The 27,079-nt window shown below is 42.5% G+C and overlaps 1 protein-coding gene across 6 annotated transcripts in view; it reads left to right on the top strand.

The window, feature by feature from the left end:
- pcmtd1 (protein-L-isoaspartate (D-aspartate) O-methyltransferase domain containing 1) overlaps positions 1 to 22,553 on the top strand; it is a 99,217-nt gene extending 76,664 nt beyond the window's left edge. For 5 of the 6 annotated variants that reach the window (XM_068031817.1, XM_068031822.1, XM_068031823.1 and 2 more), the window contains 2 exons: positions 2,104 to 2,227; positions 20,527 to 22,553. In XM_068031817.1, coding sequence (XP_067887918.1) covers positions 2,104 to 2,227; positions 20,527 to 20,897 — 495 coding nt within the window. In that variant the 3' untranslated portion in view covers positions 20,898 to 22,553. The remainder of the gene's footprint in view (positions 1 to 2,103; positions 2,228 to 20,526) is intronic. The other variant, XM_068031818.1, reaches the window with a different exon arrangement.
- Positions 22,554 to 27,079: the final 4,526 nt, after the last annotated feature.

Here is a 27,079-nt window from a genome sequence, read left to right as displayed (position 1 = left end):
TTGAGATGCAATTGTGAATCATGTAGAGTGAGAGTCTTTGCCAATTACTAACTTATTTAAGCAGTGGGAGAAAGGAATTCTCATGGAAAATGTAGGTTCTCTGGATATACTGTTTCTTACTGCCAGTGAAACTTCACAGAGGTGAGGCTGTAGGAATAGTGCTTCAGTTCAAATGAACTTTCTGTGCAAAATAGGGTATTATGTGTAGTTTTAGTACTTGACAGCCTAGATTTTTCAATATGGGCTCATTATGGCCCCAAATAGCCTTCCATCTTCTCATCTTGCTTTTTTCTTTTTTCTTCCTCCAGCTCCCCATTTATCATTCATTTTTTGAGTCTGCATTATTATGCCATGTCAAATTTCTTTCCTTGAAAAGTGAAGTTTTCCCAGAATACAAAATGAAGTTTGTTCCTTGTTGCTCTTTGCTCAGAACTATTCTGATTCCAAGCTACTTCAAACTTTAATTTATCCGAAGAAGTTTTTGCCAGTTTTCTGACTGAATGCTGTTAAGTGTGGAGCCTTAGGGGAATACATTAGAAAAGCACTGTATTGGCTAATTTTTTCATTCACTGGAAAGGTATGAAAATTATATTGTAATTCACATCAAATGAGGAATGATGTTACTGATGAACGTGTTTGTTTATTTACACATCTCGCTCTCATCTTGGGCCTAGGTTCAAATTGAATCCAGAGTTTACAAATGTGAATGCTTCCACCTAAAATAAGTTTGGGCAGTCTCAATTTAGTTCCTAATTGATATATATCTACTGGATAAGCTTGCCTATAATTTAACACTAATTAGTATTAAACTTTCAGACCATCTTGCCTAGATCACTGATTTAGTAACTGTATTGGTAGGAGGAAAATCACATTGATGAAATAGGATTTGTCAGATTAGGCCCATGCCTGTACTTTATCCCAGTCTGCAAGCATAACCCCGAGCTTCCGGTTGCTTGCCATTTTATTTCACTACCCTGCTGTCACGCCACATTTCTATCCTCTGCCTGCTGCAGTGTTTCAGTGAAACTCAACGCAAGCTTGAGGAACAGCACCTCATCATCTAATTAAGCTCTCTACAGCCCTCTGGAGTCAACATTGAGTTCAACAACTGCAGACTATGACTGCCATTTTGATTTGATTTTTACCATGTGCCAGTATTAACCTTGTTTTTCATTTTTTTGCTTTCGGAGAGAGCTGTTCATTATTCTGCCATTAACACTCTCTCTGGACAAATGCTTTGTCTTTTACTACGGCTGTTACTACTCCCTTTGCCTTTTGTTCCATGACGTCTTTTTCATTTCTCTCCTGCCCACCACCCTGTCACAGACCTTCCCTTTTGTTGTTCCCTCCCACCCCTCCTAACCATTGCCAGTTCTGATGAAAGGTCACAGACCTGAAACGTTAACTCTGTTTCTCTCTCCACGGATAGTGCCAGACTTGTGTATTTCCAGCACTTTCTGTTTTTATTACTTTACATTAGAGTGCTTGATTCAATTAGTGTATCAAAGTGAAAAGAATTGTCCATTACCTAAGCATTGATATAAACATAAAAATGATCTATAAATGTAGAAATAAGCATTGTATAACATTTGTAATCTATATTTCGGATTCTTTAATGGGAACTAATGATGCAACTGCTCCTGCCTCATATCCTGCCTGAGAGCATTTCTTAGTTTTTTTTTTAATGTCCTCATTCATTTAGTTTTCATGACCTTTTCATTAATGCAACTGTCCATACCCAAACGCAGTCCATTGAGTTTGAGATTTAGACAGTCCATAAATAGAAATGACTTACTTAGGGGTAGGCATTTGTATGTTGCAGAGTTCAAAACTCCTACTGCTTAAATAGTCTTAAATTGCCAAAGACTGGCTCTGCATTCATAGGCTCCTGATGAAAAAAAAAATTGGAGTTTAATAATAGGCATTACTTGCATGTTTATAATAGCAGTAGATAGCAAAGTACTTTTATTTGCTATGTCCTAAATGGGATTAGAGTGTGCCTCTGTTTATGAACCAGTATACTGTGAAAAATGTATTTTGTACAAAATACAACATTCTGTAGAAGACATTGCATCACTTATCCAGTGCCATCCTTCTCTGCAGCTTACTCAGATAATACGCACAGGACAAAACACATGGGAAACCAAAAACATATTGGCTGTTTCATTTGCTCCTCTTGTTCAACCAAATAAATCAGATTGCTTCAAGTCAGAGAATGTAAAGCTACGTAAGTATTCAAAGTTCTTTTTTTTTCAGAAAGGGAGGATAATGTTACTTGCGCCTAGCTAATATTTCACACGGTTCAAGCAGTGAAGGATGAGTGTTATATCAATAATATGCAGCTCATCCATAATAGCAGGCATTCAGCATAAATAAATAAATGTACTTTATCATCTGGGATTCACTGTTTTAAAAAATAAATAAATAAAAGTTGTTGAATCTAATCTACCCTGTACAATTGATCACTGCAAGCAATTGCACCAACACTCTATATTTTAAAGTTTAATTCCTCCCTCCGTTACCCTAGCGATTTTGGACACCAGGGATGAACAAGTGTTCCTTGCACCAGGTGTTTCTATGGGATAACATATTTTCTACCCTTTGCCTATCTTTTTAATATGCCCACTGGATTTATGACATCACCCATAACTTCCAGCAGGAACTCCAATGGATATGAAACTAGCTGGGGACAGGATGAAGCAGACACTGTCAATTTTCTATGCAGAAATCAATGAGGGGATGGTGAATGATTACTGGGTTCATAATCTAACTACCTTTTTAATTTTACCAAAAATCACTTTTTCCATTCATTTCATTTATTTTTTAAGAGTAAATTTACTAGTTTAAACTTTACATTTCTAGTAGAATGCTTTAAGATTGTTCATATTTCCTTTTAAGATTTTGCACTTTGACTACATTTTGATTATTAAAAAGATGAGTAATCTGTTATCTCCAACCTTAACTGTGCCGAGCAGTGTTCTGATTGCTACTCAGAATGTTTCTTTCACACAGTACTAATCGTTTTAACTTTTTTCATTATTAAGATGCAAACTGGTATAGGCATTGGTCTTCCAAGTTCCATTATTGTCAAAATACAGTGCTTTTATTTATATTGTGTTTTTGGCTGAAAATTTTTCCAGTGTTAAAAGTTAATCATTCAACTGAACAGGCATTCACTGTATTGTAAATTATTTCACCTGTATTTTATTTGTATTCTTTATTTTTGTAAGCCCAAAATAACCTTTGTACGATTACATTGGGATTTTTAAAATTAAAATGATTATTTTTGATTTAGCAATTGCAATTTATGCAATTTTACAGGTTTTGGCAAAATCATTTATGCAGGAAGCTTTGCACTTTTTAAAATAACCTATGGATGTTTGGCCCTCAGTTACATTTAACAATGCAGTCTTGCAGTAATCTTCAACCTTTTGATGCTTCACTATCCAGTACCATTTTTGTACTATTTTAATTAATTGCCTGAATCTTGTGAAACAACCTATTTTGTGGCACCTTATCGAATGCCTTTTGAAAATCCAAAAAAACTACATCCACTCATTCCCACTTGCCTAACACATCAGTTACACCCTCAAGAAAACTCTAATAGATTTGTCAGACAATCTTTCCCTTTCATAAAACAGTGTTGACTATGCTGAGTCATATTGTCATTTTCCAAGCGCCCTGATACAATTAATAGTTTTGAGCATTTTCCCTACTACTAATGTCAGGCTGACTGGCCTACAGTTCCCTATGTTTTCTCTCCCTCCTTTCTTGAACAGCTGGATTAAATTTGCCATTCCAATCCACAGGGACCATCCTAGAATTTAGGGAATTCTGGAAGATCAAAACCAACACATCCACTATCTCTGCAGCCACTTTTTTTAAAACCCTAAGGAATAAGCCATCAGGTCCAAGGGTTTTTTTTTTGGCTTTTAGTCCCATTAATTTCTCCAGTACTTTTTCTTTATTAACATTAATTACTTTAATTTTCTTAATCTCATTAGATTGGTGGTTCCCTACAACATTCTTTATGTCTTATGAAGTTGGACACAAATGGGGGCATTTTAACTTCGAAGAGTGAGTGGACGTAGAAGTGGTTGTGTTGTTAAAAGCACTGAAATAGCACATTAGGAAGCCGGCCCCAGTACCCCGACTTCCACATTCAACTGCAGTGTGTTTGGCCGCACTTGAGAAATCCCCTTGGGAGAGGCAGATTAACAATTTAAATACATTAAAATAGCTATTAATTAACTCTTAACAAGGGTTTTCAACTTTAACTGTGGGTGTACAGGTCTCTCGGGCATCCTTGAACTCACCAGTGAAAACAAGGTGAGAGCACAGTGGCAATGGAGGGGCAAAAAATCCCTATAAGCCACTTTGCACCTGCTTCCTTGCCTAAATGAAAAACATTTGCTCACAGTACTTGTTCTGAGAGTTTGCTTTCTTTACGTTTAGTCTCCACTTTTCATCTGTTGCATAATCACTGGTGTCATGGCATCAGCAGTGGCGCATGCTATTACTTGGAATTCCCTCATTATGGCAAGATTTAGTTAGCACCTATGCATCCATCTGTCAGCTATATTACAGTCAATAAAGTATCCCATAGCTTGGCTTCAGGTCCTGTCTTACCATTCACTTCAAGTGGAAAGGTTACTTAACAGACACAAGACAAAAATGGACAAGATGGGAAAGTGGTGCAAACAAATAATTCTTAAGTGACTCAAAAACTAGACAGAAACTTAACAATATAACATTGTGGAAGACACTCCTGTTTAATTACCAGTCTTTGCTTTACCCTTTTCTGCTGCTCCTATGTAGTGAAACCTCCGTGACTTCTGCAGAGAATGAAGCAGGTAGTTTAGAAACTTGCTCTGACTGCTGAGATGCTCTTGGCTGATGTTCTTTGGGTTTTGCAGCCCATGAGGACCCCACCAAAGAATGTCCCAATATCTCCTGTGCAGGGGCAAACTTGGCTATTGGGACACCGATACAATGCGGAGTACTGACTGGGGGTAGGGGGAGGGGATCAATGAGTGAAAAGTGGAAGTGCTTTGAACAGAGTCTTCACTTGTTTGTCCCCTCACCTCTTCCCTCTCGTGGCCCACCCATTGCCCTTCCCTACTAGCAATGAACTATAGAGCACTTTGCTGCACACCAGTGGGGTGCTGAAGGGCCAAGGCTAGGTTTTTGATCAGTTCTGTGACATTCAGATTGTGCAACCCATTGATGAGGGCGAGAATGCACTCTATTGATTTGTCACATTTGATGCATCATGCAGGTGGCCATTCTTTCCTTGGACGAAGACATCGCAAAGGCCTGCGACATTGTGCCACTCATACTTGAGACAGACTCCTCCAGTCTCTCTGCAAGCATGCATGGTATGGCTGGAAAGCCTGCCAGTATCTTTTTTTTTGCTACTGTTCCAGAATTATCCACTTTGTCGACAGCCCAAAGGTTCAGCATCAGCTGCCAGCTGAGGAAAACTTGGAGATCCTGCAGGCCACGCCTCCCCCCACCCCTCCCCACAACCATCAAACATGGACTCTGCACTACTGCTCCTGTCTCCATCATTTGCTGTTTCTCAGTCATGATGTGAGAAACACCAAATGAAAACACAGCTATCTGTCTTACCGGTCCCACCAAAATGTGTATATCTGAGCTGGTGCATGGTCTGCATGAGTCTTGTGACATTGTATTCTCAGAGTGAGTGACCTCCTCTGAGAAGTCTTTGTCCTCCTGCACCACCTCCTGCGGACCACTTGATGGGCTTATGGGAGGTTAAAGACATGAATTGGAACTGTCAAGGTAAGAAGGTGTCAAGTCGGCATTGTGCACGTAATCATATTTCACTGGCTGCTGACATCAGGTCAACGTGAGTGAGTGTTGTATGCCATGTGGCTGTGTGACATTTAATTTTGTCACCCGTTAGCTGGGAGGTGCCCCTATCTTTCCATCTGCAATGGCCAGGCGCACTGAGACTCGGGTTATTTCTAGGGCCACCTCCTCTGCAGCTGTCAGTATGGAGGTGGTTGGAGGGCCATCTACGGTTATCTTCCTCTCTTTGGTTTCTGTGCTGTCCTGTAAGGAGGGAAAGAAGAGAACTGTAAGTAATGGTAATGGAATTCATCAAACAGTTGGATGAACGTTTGTTGAGAGTAACTATGAAGGAGAGGTCTGATATTACATTATGATGGTATCATGATGGTGGCTGGACAGATGGGGATGTGTGGATGGGTGCGCCTGCAAGGTAAGTTGGTGTGAGGAGTGATGTTCAGGAGTAGACTTGGGAAGGCAGAGTGAGGGGGGTGGGGTGACAGACACAGACACACACAGTTGAATGTGCCATGCCACTCATCTTTTCTGCCCTGATTAGGTCATTAAACCATTTCGAACACTATCCAGGAGCATGGCATCACGTTACTGCTGCTAACCTTTTTTATTCATTCATGGGATGTAGGCATCACTGGCCAGGCCAGCATTTATTGCCCATCCCTAATTTGCTTGAGAAGGTGGTGGTGAGCTGCCTTCTTGAACCGCTGCAGTCCATTTGGGGTAGATATACCCACAGTGCTGTTAGGAAGGGAGTTCCATGATTTTGACCCAGCGACAGTGAAGGAATGGTGATATAGTTCCAAGTCAGGATGGTGTGTGACTTGGAGGAGAACTTGCAGGTGGTGGTGTTCCCATGTATTTGCTGCCCTTGTCCTTCTAGTTGGTAGAGGTCGCGGGTTTGGAAGGTGCTGCCTAAGGAGCCTTGGTGCATTGCTGCAGTGCATCTTGTGGATGGTACACGCTGCTGCCACTGTGCGTCGGTTGTGGAGGGAGTGAATGTTTGCAGATGGGGTGCCAATCAAGCGGGCTGCTTTGTCCTGGATGGTGTCAAGCTTCTTGAGTGTTGTTGGAGCTGCACCCATCCAGGCAAGTGGAGAGTATTCCATCACACACCTGACTTGTGCCTTTTAGATGGTGGACAGGCTTTGGGGAGTCAGGAGGTGAGTTACTCGCCTCAGGATTCCTAGCCTGTGACCTGCTCTTGTAGCCACGGTATTTATATGGCTACTCCAGTTCAGTTTCTGGTCAATGGTAGCCCCTAGAACATTGATAGTGGGGGATTCAGCGATGGTAATGCCGTTGAATGTCAAGGGGAGATGGATGGTTAGATTCTCTCTTGTTGGAGATGGAGATGGTCATTGCCTGGCACTTGTGTGGCGTGAATGGTACTTTCCACTTATCAGCCCAAGCCTGGATATTGTCCAGGTCTTGCTGCATTTCTACACGGACTGCTTCAGTATCTGAGGAGTCACGAATGGTGCTGAACATTGTGCAATCATCAGCGAATATCCCCACTTCTGACCTTTTGATTGAAGGAAGGTCATTGATGAAGCAGCTGAAGATGGTTGGGCCAAGGACACTACCCTGAGGAACTCCTGCAGTGATGTCCTGGAGCTCAGATGATTGACCTCCAACAACCACAACCATCTTCCTTTGCACTAGGTATGACTCCAGCCAGCGGAGGGTTTTCCCCTTGATTCCCATTGACCTCAGTTTTGCTAGGGCTCCTTGATGCCATACTCGGTCAAATGCTGCCTTGATGTCAAGGGCACCTCACCTCTTGAGTTCAGCTCTTTTGTCCCTGTTTGAACCAAGGCTGTAATGAGGTCAGGAGCTGAGTGGCCCTGGCGGAACCCAAACTGAACATCACTGAGCAGGTTATTGCTAAGCAAGTGCCGCTTGATGGCACTGTTGATGACATCTTCCATCACTTTACTGATGATTGAGAGTAGGCTGATGGGGCGATAATTGGCCGGGTTAGACTTGTCCTGCTTTTTGTGTACAGAACATAGCTGGGCAATTTTCCACATTGCAGGGTAGATGCCAGTGTTGTAGCTGTACTGGAACAGCTTGGCTAGGGGCACGGCAAGTTCTGGAGCACGGGTCTTCAGTACTATTGCCGGAATATTGTTAGGGCCCATAGCTTTTGCAGTATCCAGTGCCTTCAGTCGTTTCTTGATATCATGCAGAGTGAATTGAATTGGCTGAAGTCTTGCATCTGTGATGCTGGGGACTTCAGGAGGAGGCCGAGATGGATCATCAACCCGGCACTTCTGGCTGAAGATTGTTGCAAATGCTTCAGCCTTATCTTTCGCATTGATGTGCTGGGCTCCCCCATCATTAACGATGGGGATATTTGTGGAGCCACCTCCTCCAGTTAGTTGTTTCATTGTCCACCACCATTCAAGGCTGGATGTGGCAGGACTGCAGAGCTTAGATTTGATCCGTTGATTATGGGATCGCTTAGCTCTGTCTATTGCATGCTGCTTACGCAGTTTGGCATGCAAGTGGTCCTGGGTTGTAGCTTCACCAGATTGACACCTCATTTTGAGGTATGCCTGTTGCTGCTCCTGGCATGCCCTCCTGCATTCTTCATTGAACCAGGGTTGGTCTCCTGGCTTGATGGTAATGGTAGAATGGGGGATATGCCGTGCCATGAGGTTACAGATTGTGGTTGAGTACAATTCTGCTGCTGCTGACGGCCCACACCGCCTCATGGATGCCCAGTTTTGCATTGCTAGATCTGTTCGAAATCTATCCCATTTAGCACGGTGATAGTGCCACACAACATGATGGACGGTATCCTCAATGTGAAGGCGGGACTTTGTCTCCACAAGGAATGTGCGGTGGTCACTCCTACCAATACAGTCATGGACAGAAGCAGCTGCGGCAGGCAGATTGGTGAGGACGAGGTCAAGTATGTTTTTCCCTCTTGTTGGTTCCCCCACCACCTGCCGCAGACCCAGTCTAGCAGCTATGTCCTTTAGGGCTCGGCCAGCCCGGTCAGTAGTGGTGCTACCGAGCCACTCTTGGTGATGGACATTGAAGTCCCCCACCCAGAGTACATTTTGTGCCCTTGCCACCCTCTGTGCTTCCTCCAAGTGATGTTCAACATGGAGGAGTACTGAGTCATCAGCTGAGGGAAGGCGGTAGGTGGTAATCAGCAGGAGGTTTCCTTGCCCATGTTTGACCTGATGCCATGAGACTTCATGGGGTCCGGAGTCGATGTTGAGGACTCACAGGGCAACTCCCTCCCTACTGTATACCACTGTGCCACCACCTCTGATGGGTCTGTCCTGCCGGTGGGACAGGGCATACCCGGGGATGGTGATGGCAGTGTCTGGGACATTGTCTGTCAGGTATGATTCCGTGAGTATGACTATGTCAGCTGTTGCTTGACTAGTCTGCTGGACAGCTCTCTTTGGCACAAGCCCCCAGATGTTAGTAAGGAGAACTTTGCAGGGTCGACGGGGCTGGGTTTGCCGTTGTCGTTTCCGGTGCCTAGGTCGATGCCAGGTGGTCCGTCCAGTTTCATTCCTTTTTATTGACTTTGTAGCGGTTAGGTACAACTGAGTGGCTTGCTAGGCCATTTCAGAGGGCATGTAAGAATTAAGCACATTGCTGTGGGTCTGGAGTTACATGTAGGCCAGACCAGGTAAGGACAGCAAATTTCCTTCCCTAAAGGACATTAGTGAACCAGATCGGTTTTTACAACAATCGACAATGGTTTCATGGCCATCATTAGACTAGCTTTTAATTCCAGATGTATTAATTAAATCCAAATTCCATCTTCTGCTGTGGTGGGATTCGAACCCATGTCCCCAGAGAAATACCCTGGGTCTCTGCGTTACTAGTCCAGTGATAATACCACTATGCCACCGCTTCAGCAATCTCCAGCCACAACATCTTGCTCTCTGAGTCTGACATCTTACCCACTCCCGACATTGGCAGGGAACAGTATTTCTCTGCAGGCCCTTGCATACCGCAGCATTAGATCTAGGGAGGCATCTGTGAACTGAGGCGTAGCCTTACGAAGTTGGGGGTTCATTCATAGTTGTTTGCTCTGTTCCCCCACCTCCACACTTCTCCTTTCAGTAGTTCACCTGAAGTCTACCCAGAGTAGTCTCATGCAGGTCATCATTATGCCTGCTTGTGCTAATTGTTTAGGAAACCCAGAAGTCAGATGTAAATGCAGTGGTTGGATTAAAAAGCCATTGGCAAAGTGCTGGTGAAACTTCCAGGTTCCCACACTTTCCGGGCTCTTCCACTTCCGGTGGTCAAAAAGCCATAATTTCCCTCAAAACATTTGTTTGTTGTCTCTGCCATTTCTTTATTCCCCATTATAATTTCTCCAGTTTCTACCTCCTAAAGAATTCTCGCTTACTTTTGGTAATATCTGCTTTTTTTACATACTTGTAAAAGCTCTTTAAAATTTGTCTTTTTATATTAATTTATTTTCTCCCTCTTTATCAGTTTCTTTGTCATCCCTTGTAGATTTTTAAACCCGCTCTCACCACGCCCCGCACAAATCCTTAGGCTTGCTACCCATTTTGACAACATTGTAAGTCTCCTCTTTTAATCTAACACTATCCTGAACTTCTCTAGTTCGCCATGGCTGTACCACTTTCTAGTGGAGTTTTTATTCCTCAAGGGAACATATATTTGTTGTGAATTATTTCTTAAAAGATAAGCAATGGCAAACATCTAAATATAATTTCCCAATCTACCTTAGTCAACTTGCTCCCATACTTCTGTAGTTGACGTTATTTAAATTTAAGACCCTAGTTTCAGAATGTAACCACATCACACTCAAACTTATTAAAATCCTATTATGATAACTCTACCCCAGAAGATCCTTTACTACAAGATTACAAAATAACCCTGGTTCATTGTACAATACTAGGTCTAAAATAGCCTGTTCCTTAGTTGGTTCCTCAACATCTTGTTCTAGAAAACTCTTGAATGCATTCCATGAACTTGTTCTCCAGGCTACTTTTGCCAATTTGGTTTGCCCACTTTATATGAAGATTAATGTCTCCACAATTGTTATATCCTCCCCACATTTGCTGATTTATACTCTTTTCCCCCCACTACGTTTGCTGTTAAAGAGCCTATAAATTACTCCCATCAGTGTTTTGTGCCCTCTGTTCGTCCTTGGTTCCTGCCATACTGATTCTACATCCTGATTTTCTGGGCTGAGATCCTTTTACCCCACTGTCTTTAGCTGCTTTATTACCAAGGTTACCCTACCTCCTTTTTCACCTTGTCTATCTTTTCTAAAAGTCAAGTATTCTGGAAGAATTAAAAACCATTAGTCACCTTGCAGCCACATCTCAGTAATGGCTACTGGATCAAACCCATTTATTTCTATTTGTGCCATGAATTAATTTATCTTGCTACAAATGCTTTGTACATTCAAATATAGTGCTTTTAATTTTAACTTTTTACTTTTCCCTAAAGTGGCCCTAGTTGTGAATGCTGTTAATATTGTTGTTAAATTCTTTGTCCCTTCTAGTCCCAATCTGCTTGATTTTTACCCAAACCTACTTTGTCTACTTTGCAGTACAGCCTTGACTTTTCTCTTAAGACTTTAAAAACTTATCCTTATCTGCAATCTTAGTTTAAAACCCTATCTACTGCTCTATTTATTTGATACGCCAGGACACTCTGTTACATTAGTGTTGCATCTTAAAGCTGCGTCCTCCTAATAAGTAGAGCAGTTGAAAAGCATGTATACTTCTCACTTTAAAAAGCGATGCTCTAATTGTCCAACCAGCTACCTTGTTGAAGTATCAAACCCTCATCATACTATTCAACCCTGAACTGAGCTGCTGGCTGCAAATCCCTCCATCATAAAATTTGTGTACTTGGACCTCAATTACTTTGGCTCCCTACGGCTCTCCCAGAATCATCTTCTAAAATCCTCACCTGGGCCATTGTCAGTTGAAGAGTTGACTCTGCTTTCCTGACTGACCTCCCAACCTGCACCCGACTTAAACTTCAGCTCATCCACGACATTGCTGCCTATATTTCATTCCACACGAAATAATGCTTCCCCATTACTTGCTTGCTAACCTACATTGGCTTCCAGTCCCCCACTGTCAGATTTAAAAAATCTCATCCTTGTGATTAAATCCCACCATGGCATAAAGCATGCCCCACCTCTGGCCAATCTCTCTCACCTGCCCCTGTGCTGTAACCCACCCTCTTAGAAATCTTTGTGTATCTGACTCTAGCTTCTTGTGTGACCTTTTCCCTCTTTTTCCATACTTTTAGTTGCCATGGTTCCACACTCTGGAATTTACTCCCTTAAATCCTTCTGCCTTCCCAGATCTCTGTCCTCTAAGATCCTCCTTAAAATCTACCCCTCTGAACCAGCTTTTGGTCACCCCTCTTAATATCCGGTTTTGTCCTTGCACTCTTTCAAGCACCTTTGGAGCATATTTCTGCATTAAAGGTACTTCATAAATTCAAGTCTTTGGTTGTTTTAATAGTATTGGAGGATTATTTCCTATATTGGCCAAATGTGCTTCCTGGTGAAGATCATCAAGATGGACCTAGACTATTTCTGGAGAAGGCTGTAAATATGGGATAAACAGGTTTAAAAAAAAAGACACATACAAGCCAGTTTATAATTTAATTTTAGGTCGCTACTGCTTGCCTGTGTTCAAAGATGCATTTATTGAACATATTAAACAAACATAAGGTTAGTATGCAAGTACAGCAAGTAATTAGGAAAGCTAATTGTTTATTGTGAGGGGAATTGAATACAAAAGTAGGGAGGTTATGCTTCAGCTATGCAGGGCATTGGTGAAACCATGGCTGGAATTTTACTGTGTAAAAACGGGAGTCCTCCGAGAAGTCATGACGCCCAAATGCTATTTTACGCTGGTCGGACGGTGGGTGACATCGAGGTGCCGCTCGCCGTCCAGCTTAGAGTCAGTTAAAGGCCAATTGAGTTTTTTTTTAAAAAAAACAATTGACGGCCATTTTACATCGGCTGTCAGATTTTACGGCAGCAAAACGAGTTGAAGGACATGTTGGGAACCCGGCAGCTTTAAAAGAGCAGCAGGCAGTGTCTGTATGAATGAGTTGGAGGTACATTTTTTTGGTTCTTTGTTCATTGATATTTCTTTGCATGACTTTACAGTTTGGGGTAGTTTCTGCTTGTTCAGCAGGAGTAATCTGAGTGTTAGTCACTCCTGGTCAGGCCCCAGCAGTATTAATTTATTGGGTGAGGGGAGGAGGTTGTGTGTGCCTGTCCTTACAGAAGGCTGGTAATACCTGAATTAATTGCATCTCTGTAATACAGCATTAATGGGAATTGTGCACTCTAGAGGTGGCTAATGAGGAGGACTACGCTCCAAGGACGGAGAGGAGGACAACTACCCAGGGGAACCCAAACCTGCTGGCCCTGTACAGCCTCATAATGGGGAAGGGGGGAGAAGGAGAAGGTGACTGAGTGGCCTGGGTGCAACCACCTGTTATGAGATGAGCCTCCCCAGCAGGCAGGGTCTGCCTCCTTCGTTTGAGCTTTCTACAACTGTCAGAGCGCCAGTGCCGAAGAAAACTGCGTCTGTCACAGGAGACTGCTGTCACATCTCTGTGTGAGATGCTGGCAGCAGAGGTCGAGAGGCCGCTTCCAACTGCGTGGGTGACCAACCAATGTCGGTCACACTGAAGCTAACAGTAGCACTAAATTTCTATGTATCAGGCTCATTCCAGGCTTCACGGCAGACATATGCGGAGTCTCCCAAGCATCAGCGCATCACTGCATTAAGGTTGTGACTGATGCCATATTCAGGTATGCCAACCAATTCATCAAGTTCAAGATGGACGCCACCAGTCAGGCCGAGAGAGCCAGAGGGTTCAGCACCATCACTGGGTTCCCCATGGTCCAAGGCATAATTGGCTGCACTCATGTGGCACTAGAGCACTGACAGGTCAGTCAGGGGTCTTCATTAATCAAAAGGGGTTTCACTCAATGAATATTCAAATCATCTGTGACCACCGTAAGGGTATATTGCAAGTGTGTGCTCGTTATCCTGGAAGCAGTCACAATGCATTAATTCTCCGGAACTCTCAGGTGCCAGCGTTATTCGCCCTCCTACATGCCTGCAAGGATGGATACTTGGCGACAGGCGTTATCCGCTGAAGACATGGCTGATGACACCGATGAGGAACCCAAGGAATGAGGCAGAGGAAGTTACAATGAGAGCCATGTGACCACCAGAGTGACCATAGAACAGACTATAGGTTGTCTCAAAATGAGATTTAGGTGTCTTGATCGCTCAGGTGGAGACCTCCAGTACTCACCAGCAAGGGTTTCTAGAATTATTGTCCATCTGCTGTACCTTACATAACCTGGCGACGGAAAGGGGGCGAGGTCCTGGAGAATGATGTATTTCAGCGGGAGGCATCCTCAGATGAGAATGGTGATACAGATGAAGAAGAGGGGCACTGGAGCCATGTCCTCCTAACTGCTCTGCGGCTGCTGACCACCTCCGCTACCTCTGGCCACATCTTCTTGGTAACCTGGGCAGGCCTTCTCCTTCCGTCGGATGGGAAGAGAGCCTCCTGCCTTGCCTTAGCCGCCTGGAGGAGGACATGCAAGGAGTCCTCTGAGAAGCGGGGGCCATGCGGCCACTTCTCCCTTCTATTGCTGCAAGCAGGTTCTGGTGGGGTTCTGTTTTATTTTCAATTGTTGGATTGGAGGGCACTTTAAGTCCTCCTCCAGCCCTTTCACCCTCAGTCTCTTGTTTTTCCTTTGCCGCAGTTGCTCCTCCCAACGTCCTACTTGCTGCAGGTAAGTCTCTCGGACCCACAGAGGTTGTTGAAAGCCCTTTTTAAATGGCTTTTGCCCCGCTCCCGCCGACGCTCAGCCTCTTGCTTGGGCGCACACTTTTCATTCAGAAATGCGCAGTGGGGCCACTAATTGGCTGCCTCGCGTGCGATAGCAGCAGCAGCGAGGCGCTGAGCTGGAGCGAATTCCTCACCCGCTTTCGTTTCCCTGAACTCTGAACCGTCGACAATGGCAAAGCTCTGGCCCACATCTGGAGTACTGTGTACAGTATTGGTCTCCTCCTTTAAGGGAGGGTATAAATACATTGGAAGCAGTTCAGAGAAGCTTTACTGGACTATTACCTGGATTGGGTGGGTTTCTTGTGAGGAAAGGTTGGACAGGCTAGGCTTGTATCAGCTGGAGTTTAGAAGAGTAAGAGGCAACTTGATTGAAACATATAAGATCCTGAGGGGTCTCGACAGGGTGGATATGGAGGGGATGTTTCCTCTTGTGGGAGAGTCTGGAATTAGAGGTCACTATTTTAAAAATAAGGGGTTGCCCGTTTAAGGCAGAGATGAGAATTATTTTCTGAGGGTCGTGAGTCTTTGGAACACTCTTCCTCAAAAGAAGCAGAGTCTTTGAATATTTTTAAGGCAGAGGTAGATAGATTCTGGATAAGCAAGGGGGTGAAAGGTTATCGGGGGTAGGCAGGAATGTGGAGTAATCGGTTCAGCCATGAACTTATTGAATGGCGGAGCAGGCTTGAGGGGCCAAGTGGCCTACTCCTGCTCCTAATTCGTATGTTCATATGTCTAATAGAAGCCAGAATTGCTGTTTCTAGTCATGGAATTGACTGCTTATGGGTTTTAGGACTGTGTTTGTTAATTTACTAAGAAACCCTCAGCACAGAAACGTTAAAACAGAAAGTAGTTGCCCAGAAGAAAGCACTACATGCTGCCAGGAAAGCACTACATGCTCTGATGGATCCTACCAATCAATATTTAGGGCTGAATCATAACTCGCAAAATTTGGTGGGTCGGGATCTTGTCAGGTTAAGTTTTATTTTTAAACTGAAGCAGGAACCCAACCCGCCTCAAACCTGCCACTTTTGGCTTTAATGGAGGTGGGACAAGGGGTGGATTAGTCATTTAAATATTATACTGAGGCTATTTACCTTCATTTTAAGTCATTCTATTCTTAACCAGGCTTTGGGGAAATCTGGCAGTTGAATGGAGGGAATAACAGCTGAGACAAGTGCCTTTATTGCATTATTTGTGGGTCAGGAGGAGCAGGAGTGTTTTCCTCCAGGCCCAACAAGCTACTCAGTAAGCCATACCGCCCTCCCGCACCACAATCCGTGTGATCTGTCTGCTCCCTTCCCCCGACCACTATCCGCTCACCACCTGTCTACTAGAGCTACCTGTTCTCCTTGGCGGCAGCCTTGTAATGTAGACTCTCCTCCCCACCCCACGTCAGCTCTCTGGCCTGTCAATCAGTTTGCCTGTGTGCAGCAAACCAACAGAGAAGACTTTAAAGGGGTCCTGCAGTTAGAACCCGCAGTTAGATGTTTGGAAAACCCATTCTTCTGGATCTCCCGACTTCACAATAATCCCCATGCATGGAATGTGCCTCTGGGCTAAAATCCAAGCTTTGTGTTTGAATGTTGAGTATGTCCTTGCATGTTTTCACTCCTGCTTGTCCAAAAGAGGTCAGTGCATCTCCAGTAATGTTTCTCTTTCTGCCCATATTTAGTTACCTCCAGGGTACTCCTTGGCCAACCCAACTTCTTCATCTACATGCTACCATTCAGTGATATTATTCATAGGCATGAAATCAGTTTCCATGTGTATACTGATACCAAGCTGTACTCTTCCACTGCTTTAAAGGATGTGGCTGCAGATATAGTGGAGGCATTGGCCAAAATATTACAGAACTCGCTGGATTCCGGAAAGGTCCCAGCGGATTGGAAAACCGCTGATATGATGCCCCTGTTCAAGAAGGAAGAGACACAAAAAGCAGGAAACTATAGGCCAGTCAGCCTAATGTCAGTCGTTGGGAAAATGCTAGAGTCCATTATTAAGGAAGAAATAGCAGGACATTTAGAAAAGCTTAACCCAATCAAACAGAGTCAACATGGTTTTGTGAAAGGGGAATCATGTTTGACAAATTTGCTAGAGTTGAGGATATAACAAGCAGAGTTGATAAAGGGGAACTGGTAGATGTAGTGTAGTTAGATTTCCAGAAGGCATTCGATAAGGTACCATTTAAAAGATTATTGTGCAAGATAGGAGCTCATGGTATTGGGGATAATGTATTGGCAAAGATTGAGGATTGGTTAACTCAGAAAACAGAGAGTCAGGATTAATGGGTCTTTTTCAGGTTGGAAAGGCATAACTAGTGGAGTGCCACAAGGATCAGTCCTAGCGCCTCAATTACTTACGATCTATATTAATGACTTGGAGGAGGGGGCAGAGTGTAATATATCCAAATTTACTGCTGATACAAAAATAGGTGGGAGGGCAGGTTGTGATGAGGACATAAGGAATCTGCAAGGGATATAGATGGGTTGAGTGAGTGGGCAAAACTTGGCATATGGAGTGTAATGTAGGAAAGTGTCAGGTCATGCATTTTGGTAGGAAGATTCAAAAGGCAGACTATTATTTAAATGGAAAGAAACTCCAAAAAAGTGCAGCACAGAGGGATCTGGGTGTTCTTGTGCATGAAACACAAAAAGTTAGCATGCAGGTACAGCAGGTAATTAAGAAGGCAAATGGAATTTTGGGCTTTATTGCTAGGGGGTTGGAGTTTAAAAATAAGGAAGTCTTGTTACAACTGTACAGGGTGTTGGTGAGGCCGCACCTAGAGTACTATGTACAGTTTTGGTTCCCGTATTTAAGAAAGGATATACTGGCATTAGAAGCAGTTCAAAAGAGATTCATTAGGATGATTCCTGGGATGAAGGGGTTGATTTATCAAGAACGGCTAAACAGGTTAGGCCATTATTCATTAGAGCTTAGAAGAATGAGGGGTGATCTTATTGAAATGTACAAGATTCTGAGGGGCTAGACAGGGTAGATGTTGAGAAGATGTTTCCACTAGTGGGGGAATCTCTAACTGGGGGACATAGTTACAGAATAAGGGGACACTCATTTAAAACTGAGATGCGAAGGACTTTCTTCTCTGAGGGTAGTGAATGTCTGTAATTCTCTACCCCAGAGAGTCGTGGAGGCTAGATCACTGAAAGTATGTAAAGAGAAGGTAGATAGATTTTTGAAATATCAGGGAGTTGAGGGCTATGAGGAGCTGGCACGAAAGAGGAGTTAAGGTCTGGGGCAGATCAGTCATGATCTTATTGAATGGCGGGGCAGGCTTGAGGGGCCAAATGGCCTACTCCTGCTCCTATTTCTTATGTTCTTATGACCTCATGACTGCTTCTGACCAATGTTTGCTCTAATATCTGTTGCGCGCAGCCAGCTTGTACATCTCTGTCCCTTTAATGATTGCCACGAGGCCCTGCAAGCGCACTTCTAAAGGGAAAGTTGCTTGTGTGTGACCTGTTGGTTCCCTGTGCAGCACATTCCTGATTGCTGCGGCCACCCACCTGCACAGCTTAGAGGGAACATTGCCTCTGACAAAAATTCACAGGTAAGTCAAAAATTCCCACAACTGAACATTGGGAAAACCGATGGCATCAATTTTGGCCTCTGCTGTGAATTTTCTCCCATAGAACCATAGAAAAAGTTACGGCACAGAAAGAGACCATTCAGCCCATCGTGTCTGCGCTGGCTGAAAAAAATTAGCCGCCCATTCTAATCCCACCTTCCAGCATCTGGTCCGTAGCCTCGCACGTTGCAGGTCCAGGTACCTTTTGAGTTGAGGGTTTCTGCCTCCACCACCGATCCAGGTAGCGAATTCCAGCATCCACCACCCTCTGGGTGAAAAAGTTTTTCCTCATGTCCTCTCTGATCCTTCTACCAATCACCTTAAATCTGTGCCCCACGGTAATTGACCTCTCCACTAGGGGAAGCAGGTCCTTCCTGTCTATCTAGGCCCCTCATAATTTTGTACACCTCAGTAAGTCACCCCTCAGCGTCCTCTGTTCTAAGGAAAACAACCCTAGCCTATCCAATATTTCCTCATAGCTGCAATTTTCTAGCCTGGGCAACATTCTTGTAAATCTCCTCTGTATTCTCTCCAGAGCAATTATGGCGTTCCTGTAATGTGGTGACCAGAACTGTACGCAATACTCTAGCTGTGGCCCAACCAGCGTTTTACACAGTTCCAGGATTACATCCCTGCTCTTATATTCTATACCTCTGCCAATAAAGGAAAACATTCTATATGCCTTCTTTACCACTTTACCTACCTGTCCTGCCATCTTCAGGGACCTGTGGACATGCACTTCAAGGTGTCTCACTTCTGTCCCTCTCAATATCCTTGCATTTATTGTGTATTCCCTTACTTTGTTTGCCCTCCCCAAATGCATTACCTCACACTTTTCCGGATTTAATTCTATTTGCTGCTTTTCCACCCACTCAACCAAACCATTGATATCATTCTGGAGTCTACAGCTATCCTCTTCACTATCAACTACACAGCCAATTTTCGTGTCATCTGCCAATTTCCCAATCATGCCTCCCACACTTAAGTCCAAATCATGAATATATACCACAATAAGCAAGGGATGCAACACTGAGCCCTGTGGAACGTCACTGGAAACCACTTTCCATTCGCAAAAACATTCGTCAACATTACCCTTTGTTTCCTGTCACTGAGCCAATTTTGGACCCAATTCACCACATTCCCCTGTGTCCCATGGGCTTTTACTTTTCTGACCAGTCTGTTATGTGGGACCTTGTCAAATGCAATACTAAAATCTATGCACTCAATATCCACTGCACTACCCTCATCAATCCTCCTTGTTACTTCCTCAAAAAATTCAATTCTGTTAGTAAGACATGACCTTCTATTAACATCCATGCTGACTATCCCTGATTAATCCGTGCCTTTCTAAGTGACAGTTTATCCTGTCTCTCAGAATTGATTTCTAATAATTTGCCCACCATCGAGATCAGACTGACTGACCTATAATTATTTGGTCTATCCCTCACACCTTTTTTAAACAATGGTGCAACGTTTGCAGACCTCCAGTCCTCTGGTACCTCGTCTGTATCTAGTGAGGATTTGAAAATGATCCTCAGTGCATTTGCTCTGAAGAAGGGTCACTGACCTGAAACATTAACTCTGCTTCTCTCTCCACAGATGCTACCAGACCTGCTGAGTATTTCCAGTATTTCCTGTTTTTATCCGCTATTTCTCTAGCACTTCCTCTCTCATTTATGCTTATCTTATCTAATATTTCACACTCCTCTTTAACTACAATGTCTGCATCATCCCTTGCCATTGAATTCATCTACTTTCTCAACCACCTTCCTTAGTGTATTGTAGATTATCAAAAATAATTTTAAATACTTTAGTAACTAAATTGTTATTTTCAGTCTCCAGTTTGTCTAACTTAACTATCTATTAACAAAATAAGAATTTTGGACGGGTGCAAAATTTTTATCTCCACATTTAAATGGAAAGTGGTTGTGTAATCTTGTCGAGCTGTAATCTCGTCCTCTGCCCATCACTACCGCCATCAGGACAGTGTAAATAGTGTGACAAGTTTACATGGCCAGTTTCCATGTATAGGAATTTATACTAGTAATATAAATATAAAGACAGAATGAATTACTTTAAAATGGAGGCTAAATTACATCTGAATGGCCTGGACTTATTATTCGCCCACCCTCTAACCCCCATTTCAGCTGAAGACTATACATAGTCCTGACTCGCCATGCGCAGCGCCATGGGTGATCAACTTGTATATATCAATTAAATAAGAATGCGATATTTTGTTTATTTTCTAGCACCAGTAACTGTACGTTGTCTGCAGGACTTAGCAAGAATTTACATTCGTCGCAATCTTAGAAACTTGATAAATCAAGAGATTCAGGCCAAAGGTGTTTCTCAGAAAGTTGGACCAAAACGAAAACGCAAGAAGCTCCGCAGGCGCAAAATTGATACCTACGTATTTGTAGGCAATCAGTTGATACCTCAGCCATTTGACAGTGATGAGGATGATAAAATGGAAGAAGAAACTAGAGAGGACGAAGAAAAAGATATGAATGAAGGCCTCAAACAGGAAGAGGCTCCTCCAAATTTGCTTCGAGAAAGAATTTTGAGTCTGCCACTACCAGAATCTTTGAAAGCATACCTAACATTCTATCGACAAAAGTAGCACTGAACAAAAATAATGCTAAAGGTAACTATGTCCACTGGTTTTTCTTCAAGTTCTCAAATGGAGCATTTTCTAGAATAATCATTCCAAAAAAGACATTTGCTTGAATCTAAAGAAAGCAGGCTTAAAATATTAAAAGAATAATTAAATTGATTTGACTTGATTACTTGTAATTCATTGCGTATGAATAACTTAATGATTCCCTTCACTGGTAAAGGTTATGTTCAGATGCTGAGTGCAAACTTGAAGATTCAAGCAGAATACTCCTTCAGATTGAACACACAAATCTTGAGACTTCTGATGGCACAATAGGAACATTTTGAGGCAAAGGATTTCACATTTTCTATGAAAAAATGAAAAGTAGGTTATTTTTAAAGTTGCATAAAGGTTTTAATATTTAAGTGGTGAGTACCATTTAATATAACTTGATTAATCAGATTTGCTAGTGCAATTAGCAATTTTTACTTACTATATTACCACTTCCCTTTGTAAGTCATGCACTCGCAACCATACAATAAATAACAGAAATAAAGCAATGCATTTGTTTAACTTTGAGAACTGTGTTAACCTAAGGAAAGATTTTCTATGGCAATGCAAAAAAAGATATGGCCTCTTGGAGCAGTTCAGTTCAAAAGTATGGATTTAGTTATACCAGCAGTAATTGGTCATTGTATCACTACATAATGTGTTTACTGGCCACAAGTAATATCTGGCAGGTCCTATAATTGGACATGGACCCAAGTAGTGGTTTCATATTCTAATTACTAATAGGATGTATAATGATTGGACTCAAAATATTGTGTGTGCTTATACAGCAGATGCACTTTAGAACTTTGGAAAATTTAAGTTTGCCAAGACTTTTAAATATTTCTGACAAAAATTTGCTTTGTGACTTATTTTTGAGCTCTGTTCTTCAAGTGTTAGAACAGTGAAAATGCTGTTACCTTTTCATTTTGCAATTACTTTGGGATAGTAAATACCCTTAAACAATACTCTGGGACCTTAGGGATTATGTAGCAAATTTGCAAAAAAGTAAGGCAATATACCATGGCCACTGATTTGCTTACTGTAGTACTTTGCTCATTTGCACCTCTCCTGAATCCTTAGACAGTTTGTATCCTGCTCAGGGAGAGGATACTGAGGGATATTTTCTTGATAACATGTACGGTAGGCTGTACTAGTGTACCAAGGTGATTAATCCATGGTGGAATGTGAATTTGGTGATGATACTTGGAGTGATTTTTCAGGTAAATATTAGACTTTTTGTACAGATATTGAATAATCTTTTTTCTGCACTTTGTCATTTGATCTATTATATACCGTAGTAAAACAGAAACGATAGATGTATTTTCATAGATATGTAATTTTCTGCAACTTTGATCAAGGAATATAAATTTGTGTTTAGAAGTATTGCTTTTTGATGTTGAAAATATGGTTTGCTTCATTTCATAGAATTACTAATTGTAAACACTAGCAGTTCTATGAAAGCTCAATTTAAATGAATCCATTTGCTTCTGTATACTTTTATTGGGGAAATATTTTGCAATAAAATTGATATTCTTTGTAACCATACAGTGACAAGTATATAATGTCTGCTTTTTAATTGCTAGGATTTAAATAAAATGCACCGCTATTTCAAAAAAGAAGTATCTGCAGAATGGCAACAACAAAATGAGTGAATTTGATGGTCTTCCTTTTAATGAACTATTCCATTTTCTAAAAATGCTGATAGTTATCGAATAAAATCTTTACAGAGTAACTATTAAGGCAATAGCTAATGTACTTTCTTCACAACACTGTCTGTAGGCAAATTTTAGCCAGCAACCAGCACTAAAGTGTGTGTGATCTGTCTTATTCGTTTTCAAATGAGGTAAAGTGTTCCACATTGGAAGGGAGCAGAATCAAATTAGAGCTCCCGCTCTGCTATATTAATGGTGGTGAAGCAAAAATCCCAGCGTGGCTGTGGCCAGCACACCTAACTGATCCTGTTAGAGTATCTGAGGTCTGAATAGGGTTACCTAATTTTAATAGCAGAATGCCTGTGCTAACATGGATGTATCGTAGCAGCCATTAGAGGTTCAGGCGGGGAGCAAGATGCAGTGCTATACAGCCACTTGAAGATGCTGCTGGCAGTCCTGCACAAAATGTTGTTGATCAATTATTTGGCCAAAGAAATTTTCAAAGCTCAATTCTAGTGCCATTTAGGCCTAAAGACATTTTGGACCCCACATACACCCTTTTATGGACCTGATGTGGGGCAGATAAGCGGCAGGAGTCACAGGTTATATCACCCTGCTGGCGGTGCATACTTTAGTAAATTGAGCTTTCAGCAGGAATTTCCTTTGTTTCTCCATATGGAAATGAACTATTTCTGCATACTACCTGATTTTCCTACCCCTGCCAGGCTGCTCACCACTTTGCTTTGACCTATAATTGCATCACATGCCCTGAGGAAATTGGAGTTGATTAACTTGAAAGCATCCATGGAGCAACAGTGCTGTCAGAGTAGGTAACTTATTTGATCAGCAGAGATATATGTGGAAGGAACATGCTTAAGATTTTGTAGTTAGAAGAGGCAGGGGAATTAATAGTTTAAAAAATGAAAAGCAGTTCACAATAGTCATGGGGGAAATAAAGTGCAGAGAGACTTTTAACTGCATTGTGTGCATTAGATTTCCAGAGGTGAGTTGAGAGTGCCCTTGACATCAAGGCAGCATTTGACTGAGTGTGGCACCACGTACCCTAGTAAAATTGAAGTCAATGGGGATAAGGGGGAAAACTCTTCACTTTCTGGAGTCATACCTAGCACAAAGGAAGATGGTTGTGGTTATTGGAGACCAATCATTCCCCACTCCAGGACATTGCAGGAGTTCCTCACAGCAGTGTCGTAGGCCCAGTCATCTTCTGCTGTTTCATCAATGCCCTTCTCTTCTTCATAAGGTTAGAAGCAGGGATGTTGGCTGATGATTGCAGTTTTCAGTTCCATTCACAGTTTGTCAGATTTAATAAAATGGCCTGTGCCTGTATGCAGCAACACCTGGATAACATCCAGGTTTGGCTGATGTGCGGCACAAATATTATTGCTGCTTCAGAGTCCAGCACTGATCATCTCCAACCAGAGGAAGTCAAACAACCGCCCCCCCCCCACCCCCGGTTGACATTCAATGGCATCGCCTTTGTTGAAGTCCCCATCATTAACATCCTGAGGATCACTATTAACCTGACACTTAACTGGATCTCACATAAATACTGTGACTACAAGAAGTTGGGTATTCTGTGGCAAGCGACATACCTCCTGACTTCACTAAGCCTTTCAGCCACCAGTATGATGGCATACTCGTCACTTGCCTGGATAAGTACAGCTACAGGAGCAGGTCAGAGGCTGGGAATTCTGCAGCGAGTAACCCACCTCCTATCTCCCCAGTGCCTATCCACCAACTATAAGGCACCAAGTCACGAGTGTGATGGAATACTCTCCACTTGCCTGGATGGGTGCAACTCAAACAACATACAAAAAACTTGATCCCATCCAGGACAAAGCAACCCACTTGATTGGTACCCCATCCACTACCTTCAACATTCACTCCCTCCACCACTGACGCATAGTGGCAGCACTGTGTACCATCGACATGATGTACTGCAGCAATTTGCTTTCCAAACCCGTGACCTCTACCACCTAGAAAGACGAGGGCAGCAGATACATGGGAATGCTACCATCTACAAGTTTCCATCCAAGCCACACACTATCCTGACTTGGAAGTGTATCACAGTTCCTTCACTGTCGCTGGGTTAAAACTCTGGAACTCCCTTCCTAACCGCACTGTTGGTGTACCTACATCTCAAGGACTGCAGTGGTTTAAGAAGGCAGCTCACCACCACCTTCTCAAAGGCAATTAGGGATGGGCAGTAAATACTGGCCTAGCCAGCGGTGCCGACATCCCATAAACGAATAATACAAAAAAACGGCAACAACAGTGAAGAAGCTTGACATCATGCAGGACGAGGCAGCCTGCTTGATTGGCACCTCATTCACCACCTTAAACATTCAATCCCTCCACCATGTGTGCAACATGGGTGCAGTGAGTACCATCTATAGGATGCACTGCAGCAACTTGTCAAGGCTTCTTTGACAGCACTTTCCAAACTCACAACCTTTACCACCTAGAAGAACCAAGGCAGCAGGCACGTAGGAACACCACTCCTCTCCTAGTCACACAGCATACAGATTTGGAAATATATCGCCATTCCTTCATTGCCCCTGGCTCGAAATCCTGAACTCCCTACCTAACAGCATTATGGGTGTAATTACACCAAGCAGACTGCAGCAGTTCAAGAAGATAGCTCACCACCATCTTAAGAGAAATTAAGAATGGGCAATAAATTGCCAGCAACACCCACATCCCATAACTGAATTTAGAAAAAAAGGCTACAGTAAGATTCTCTAGTGAAATCAAATTAGCTAAAGCCAGCAACTATCCATAATTTTTAGGGGTGAGCATTGCGAGGGGCTACTATACAGGTTTTCAAGCAGGCGGATCTGCCTCTTTCTCTTGTATTTAAAGATTTTGGAAAAATACATTGGTCTGATTGCTCATTTATAGTTGAGAATATTACAGTGCAAATTGAGCTATTATTTAAGTAGCCAAACTTCTTGGTTGCAAATACTAAGATTCATAAATGCGAACATACGAACTAGGAGCAGGAGTAGGTCATTCGGCCCCTTTGAGCCTGTTCCGCCATTTAATAAGATCATGGCTGATCTGATTGTGGCCTCAACTCCACTTTCATGCCTATGCCCGAAACCCTTTGACTCCCTTGTTAGTCAAGAATTTATCTACCTCTGCCTTAAAAATAATCAATGACCCTGCCTCCATAACTCTCTGAGGAAGAGAATTCCAAAGGCTCACAACCCTCAGAAAAAAGTTCTCCTCATCTCTGCCTTAAATGGGCAACCCCTTATTTTTAAACTGTGTCCCCTAGTTCAAGTCTCTGCCACAAGGGGAAACATCCTTTCAGCATATAACCTGTCAAGTCCCCTCAGGATCTTATATGTTTCAATAAGATCATCTCTCATTCTTCTAAACTCCAATGGATGCAGACCCAACCTTTCTTTATAAGATAAGCCCTTTATCCCAGGTATCAATCTGTGAACTGCCTGTAATGCATTTATATTCTTTCTTAAAGAAGAACAATATTGTACACAGTACTCTAGATGTGGTCTCACCAATACCCTTTACATATGTAGCAAATCAACCCTACTTTTATATTCCGTTCCCCTTGCAATAAATGTGAACATTCCATCTGCTTTCCTAATCACTTGCTGTATCTGCATACCAGTCTTTTGTGATTCATGTACCAGGACATCAGATCCCTCGATACCTCAGACTTTTGCAATCTCACTCCATTTAAATAATATGCTGCTTTACTATTCCTCCTGCCAAAGTGAATATGTTCACATTTTTCCACATTATACTCTATTTGCCAATTTTTTTGCCCACTCACTTAACCTATCTATATCCATTTGCAGCCTCCTAATGTCCTCTTTACAATGTAGTTTCCTACCTATCTTTGTGTCATCAGCAAATCTAGCAATCATACATCTGGTCCCTTCATCCAGCTCATAGATATAAATTGTAAATAGCTTAGCTCCCAGCATTGATCCCTGTGGCACTCCACTCTCACATCTTGCCAACCTGAAAATGACCCATTTATGCCTAATCTCTGGTTCCTGTTAGCTAACCTCTATCCATGCTAATATGTTACCCCCAACGCCATGAGCTCTTATTTTGCTCAGTAACCTTTGATGTGGCACCTTGTCAAATGCCTTTTGGAAGTCTAAATATAGTACATCCACAGGTTCCCTTTTATCCACGTTGTTTGTTACTTCCTCAAAGAACTCCAATAAATTAATCAAACATGATTTCCTTTTCATAAAACCATGTTGACTCGGCCTGATTACATTGAGATTGTCTAAGTGCCCTGTTATAACCTCAATAATAGATTTTAGCATTTTACCTATGACAGATGTTAAGATCTGTAATTTCCTGCTTTCTCACTCCTTTCTTGAATAAAGGAGTCACATTTGTTATTTTCCAATCAGATGGTACCTTTCCAGAATCTAGAGAATTTTGGAAAATTAAAACCAATTCATCGACTATCTCAGCAGCCACTTTTAAGACCCT

Source organism: Heterodontus francisci, chromosome 5, assembly GCF_036365525.1.
Source record: "Heterodontus francisci isolate sHetFra1 chromosome 5, sHetFra1.hap1, whole genome shotgun sequence".
In the NCBI taxonomy this organism is placed as follows: Eukaryota; Metazoa; Chordata; class Chondrichthyes; order Heterodontiformes; family Heterodontidae; genus Heterodontus; species Heterodontus francisci.
Note: the sequence above shows the minus strand (reverse complement) of the source record. Positions and strands in the feature narration are given on the sequence as shown.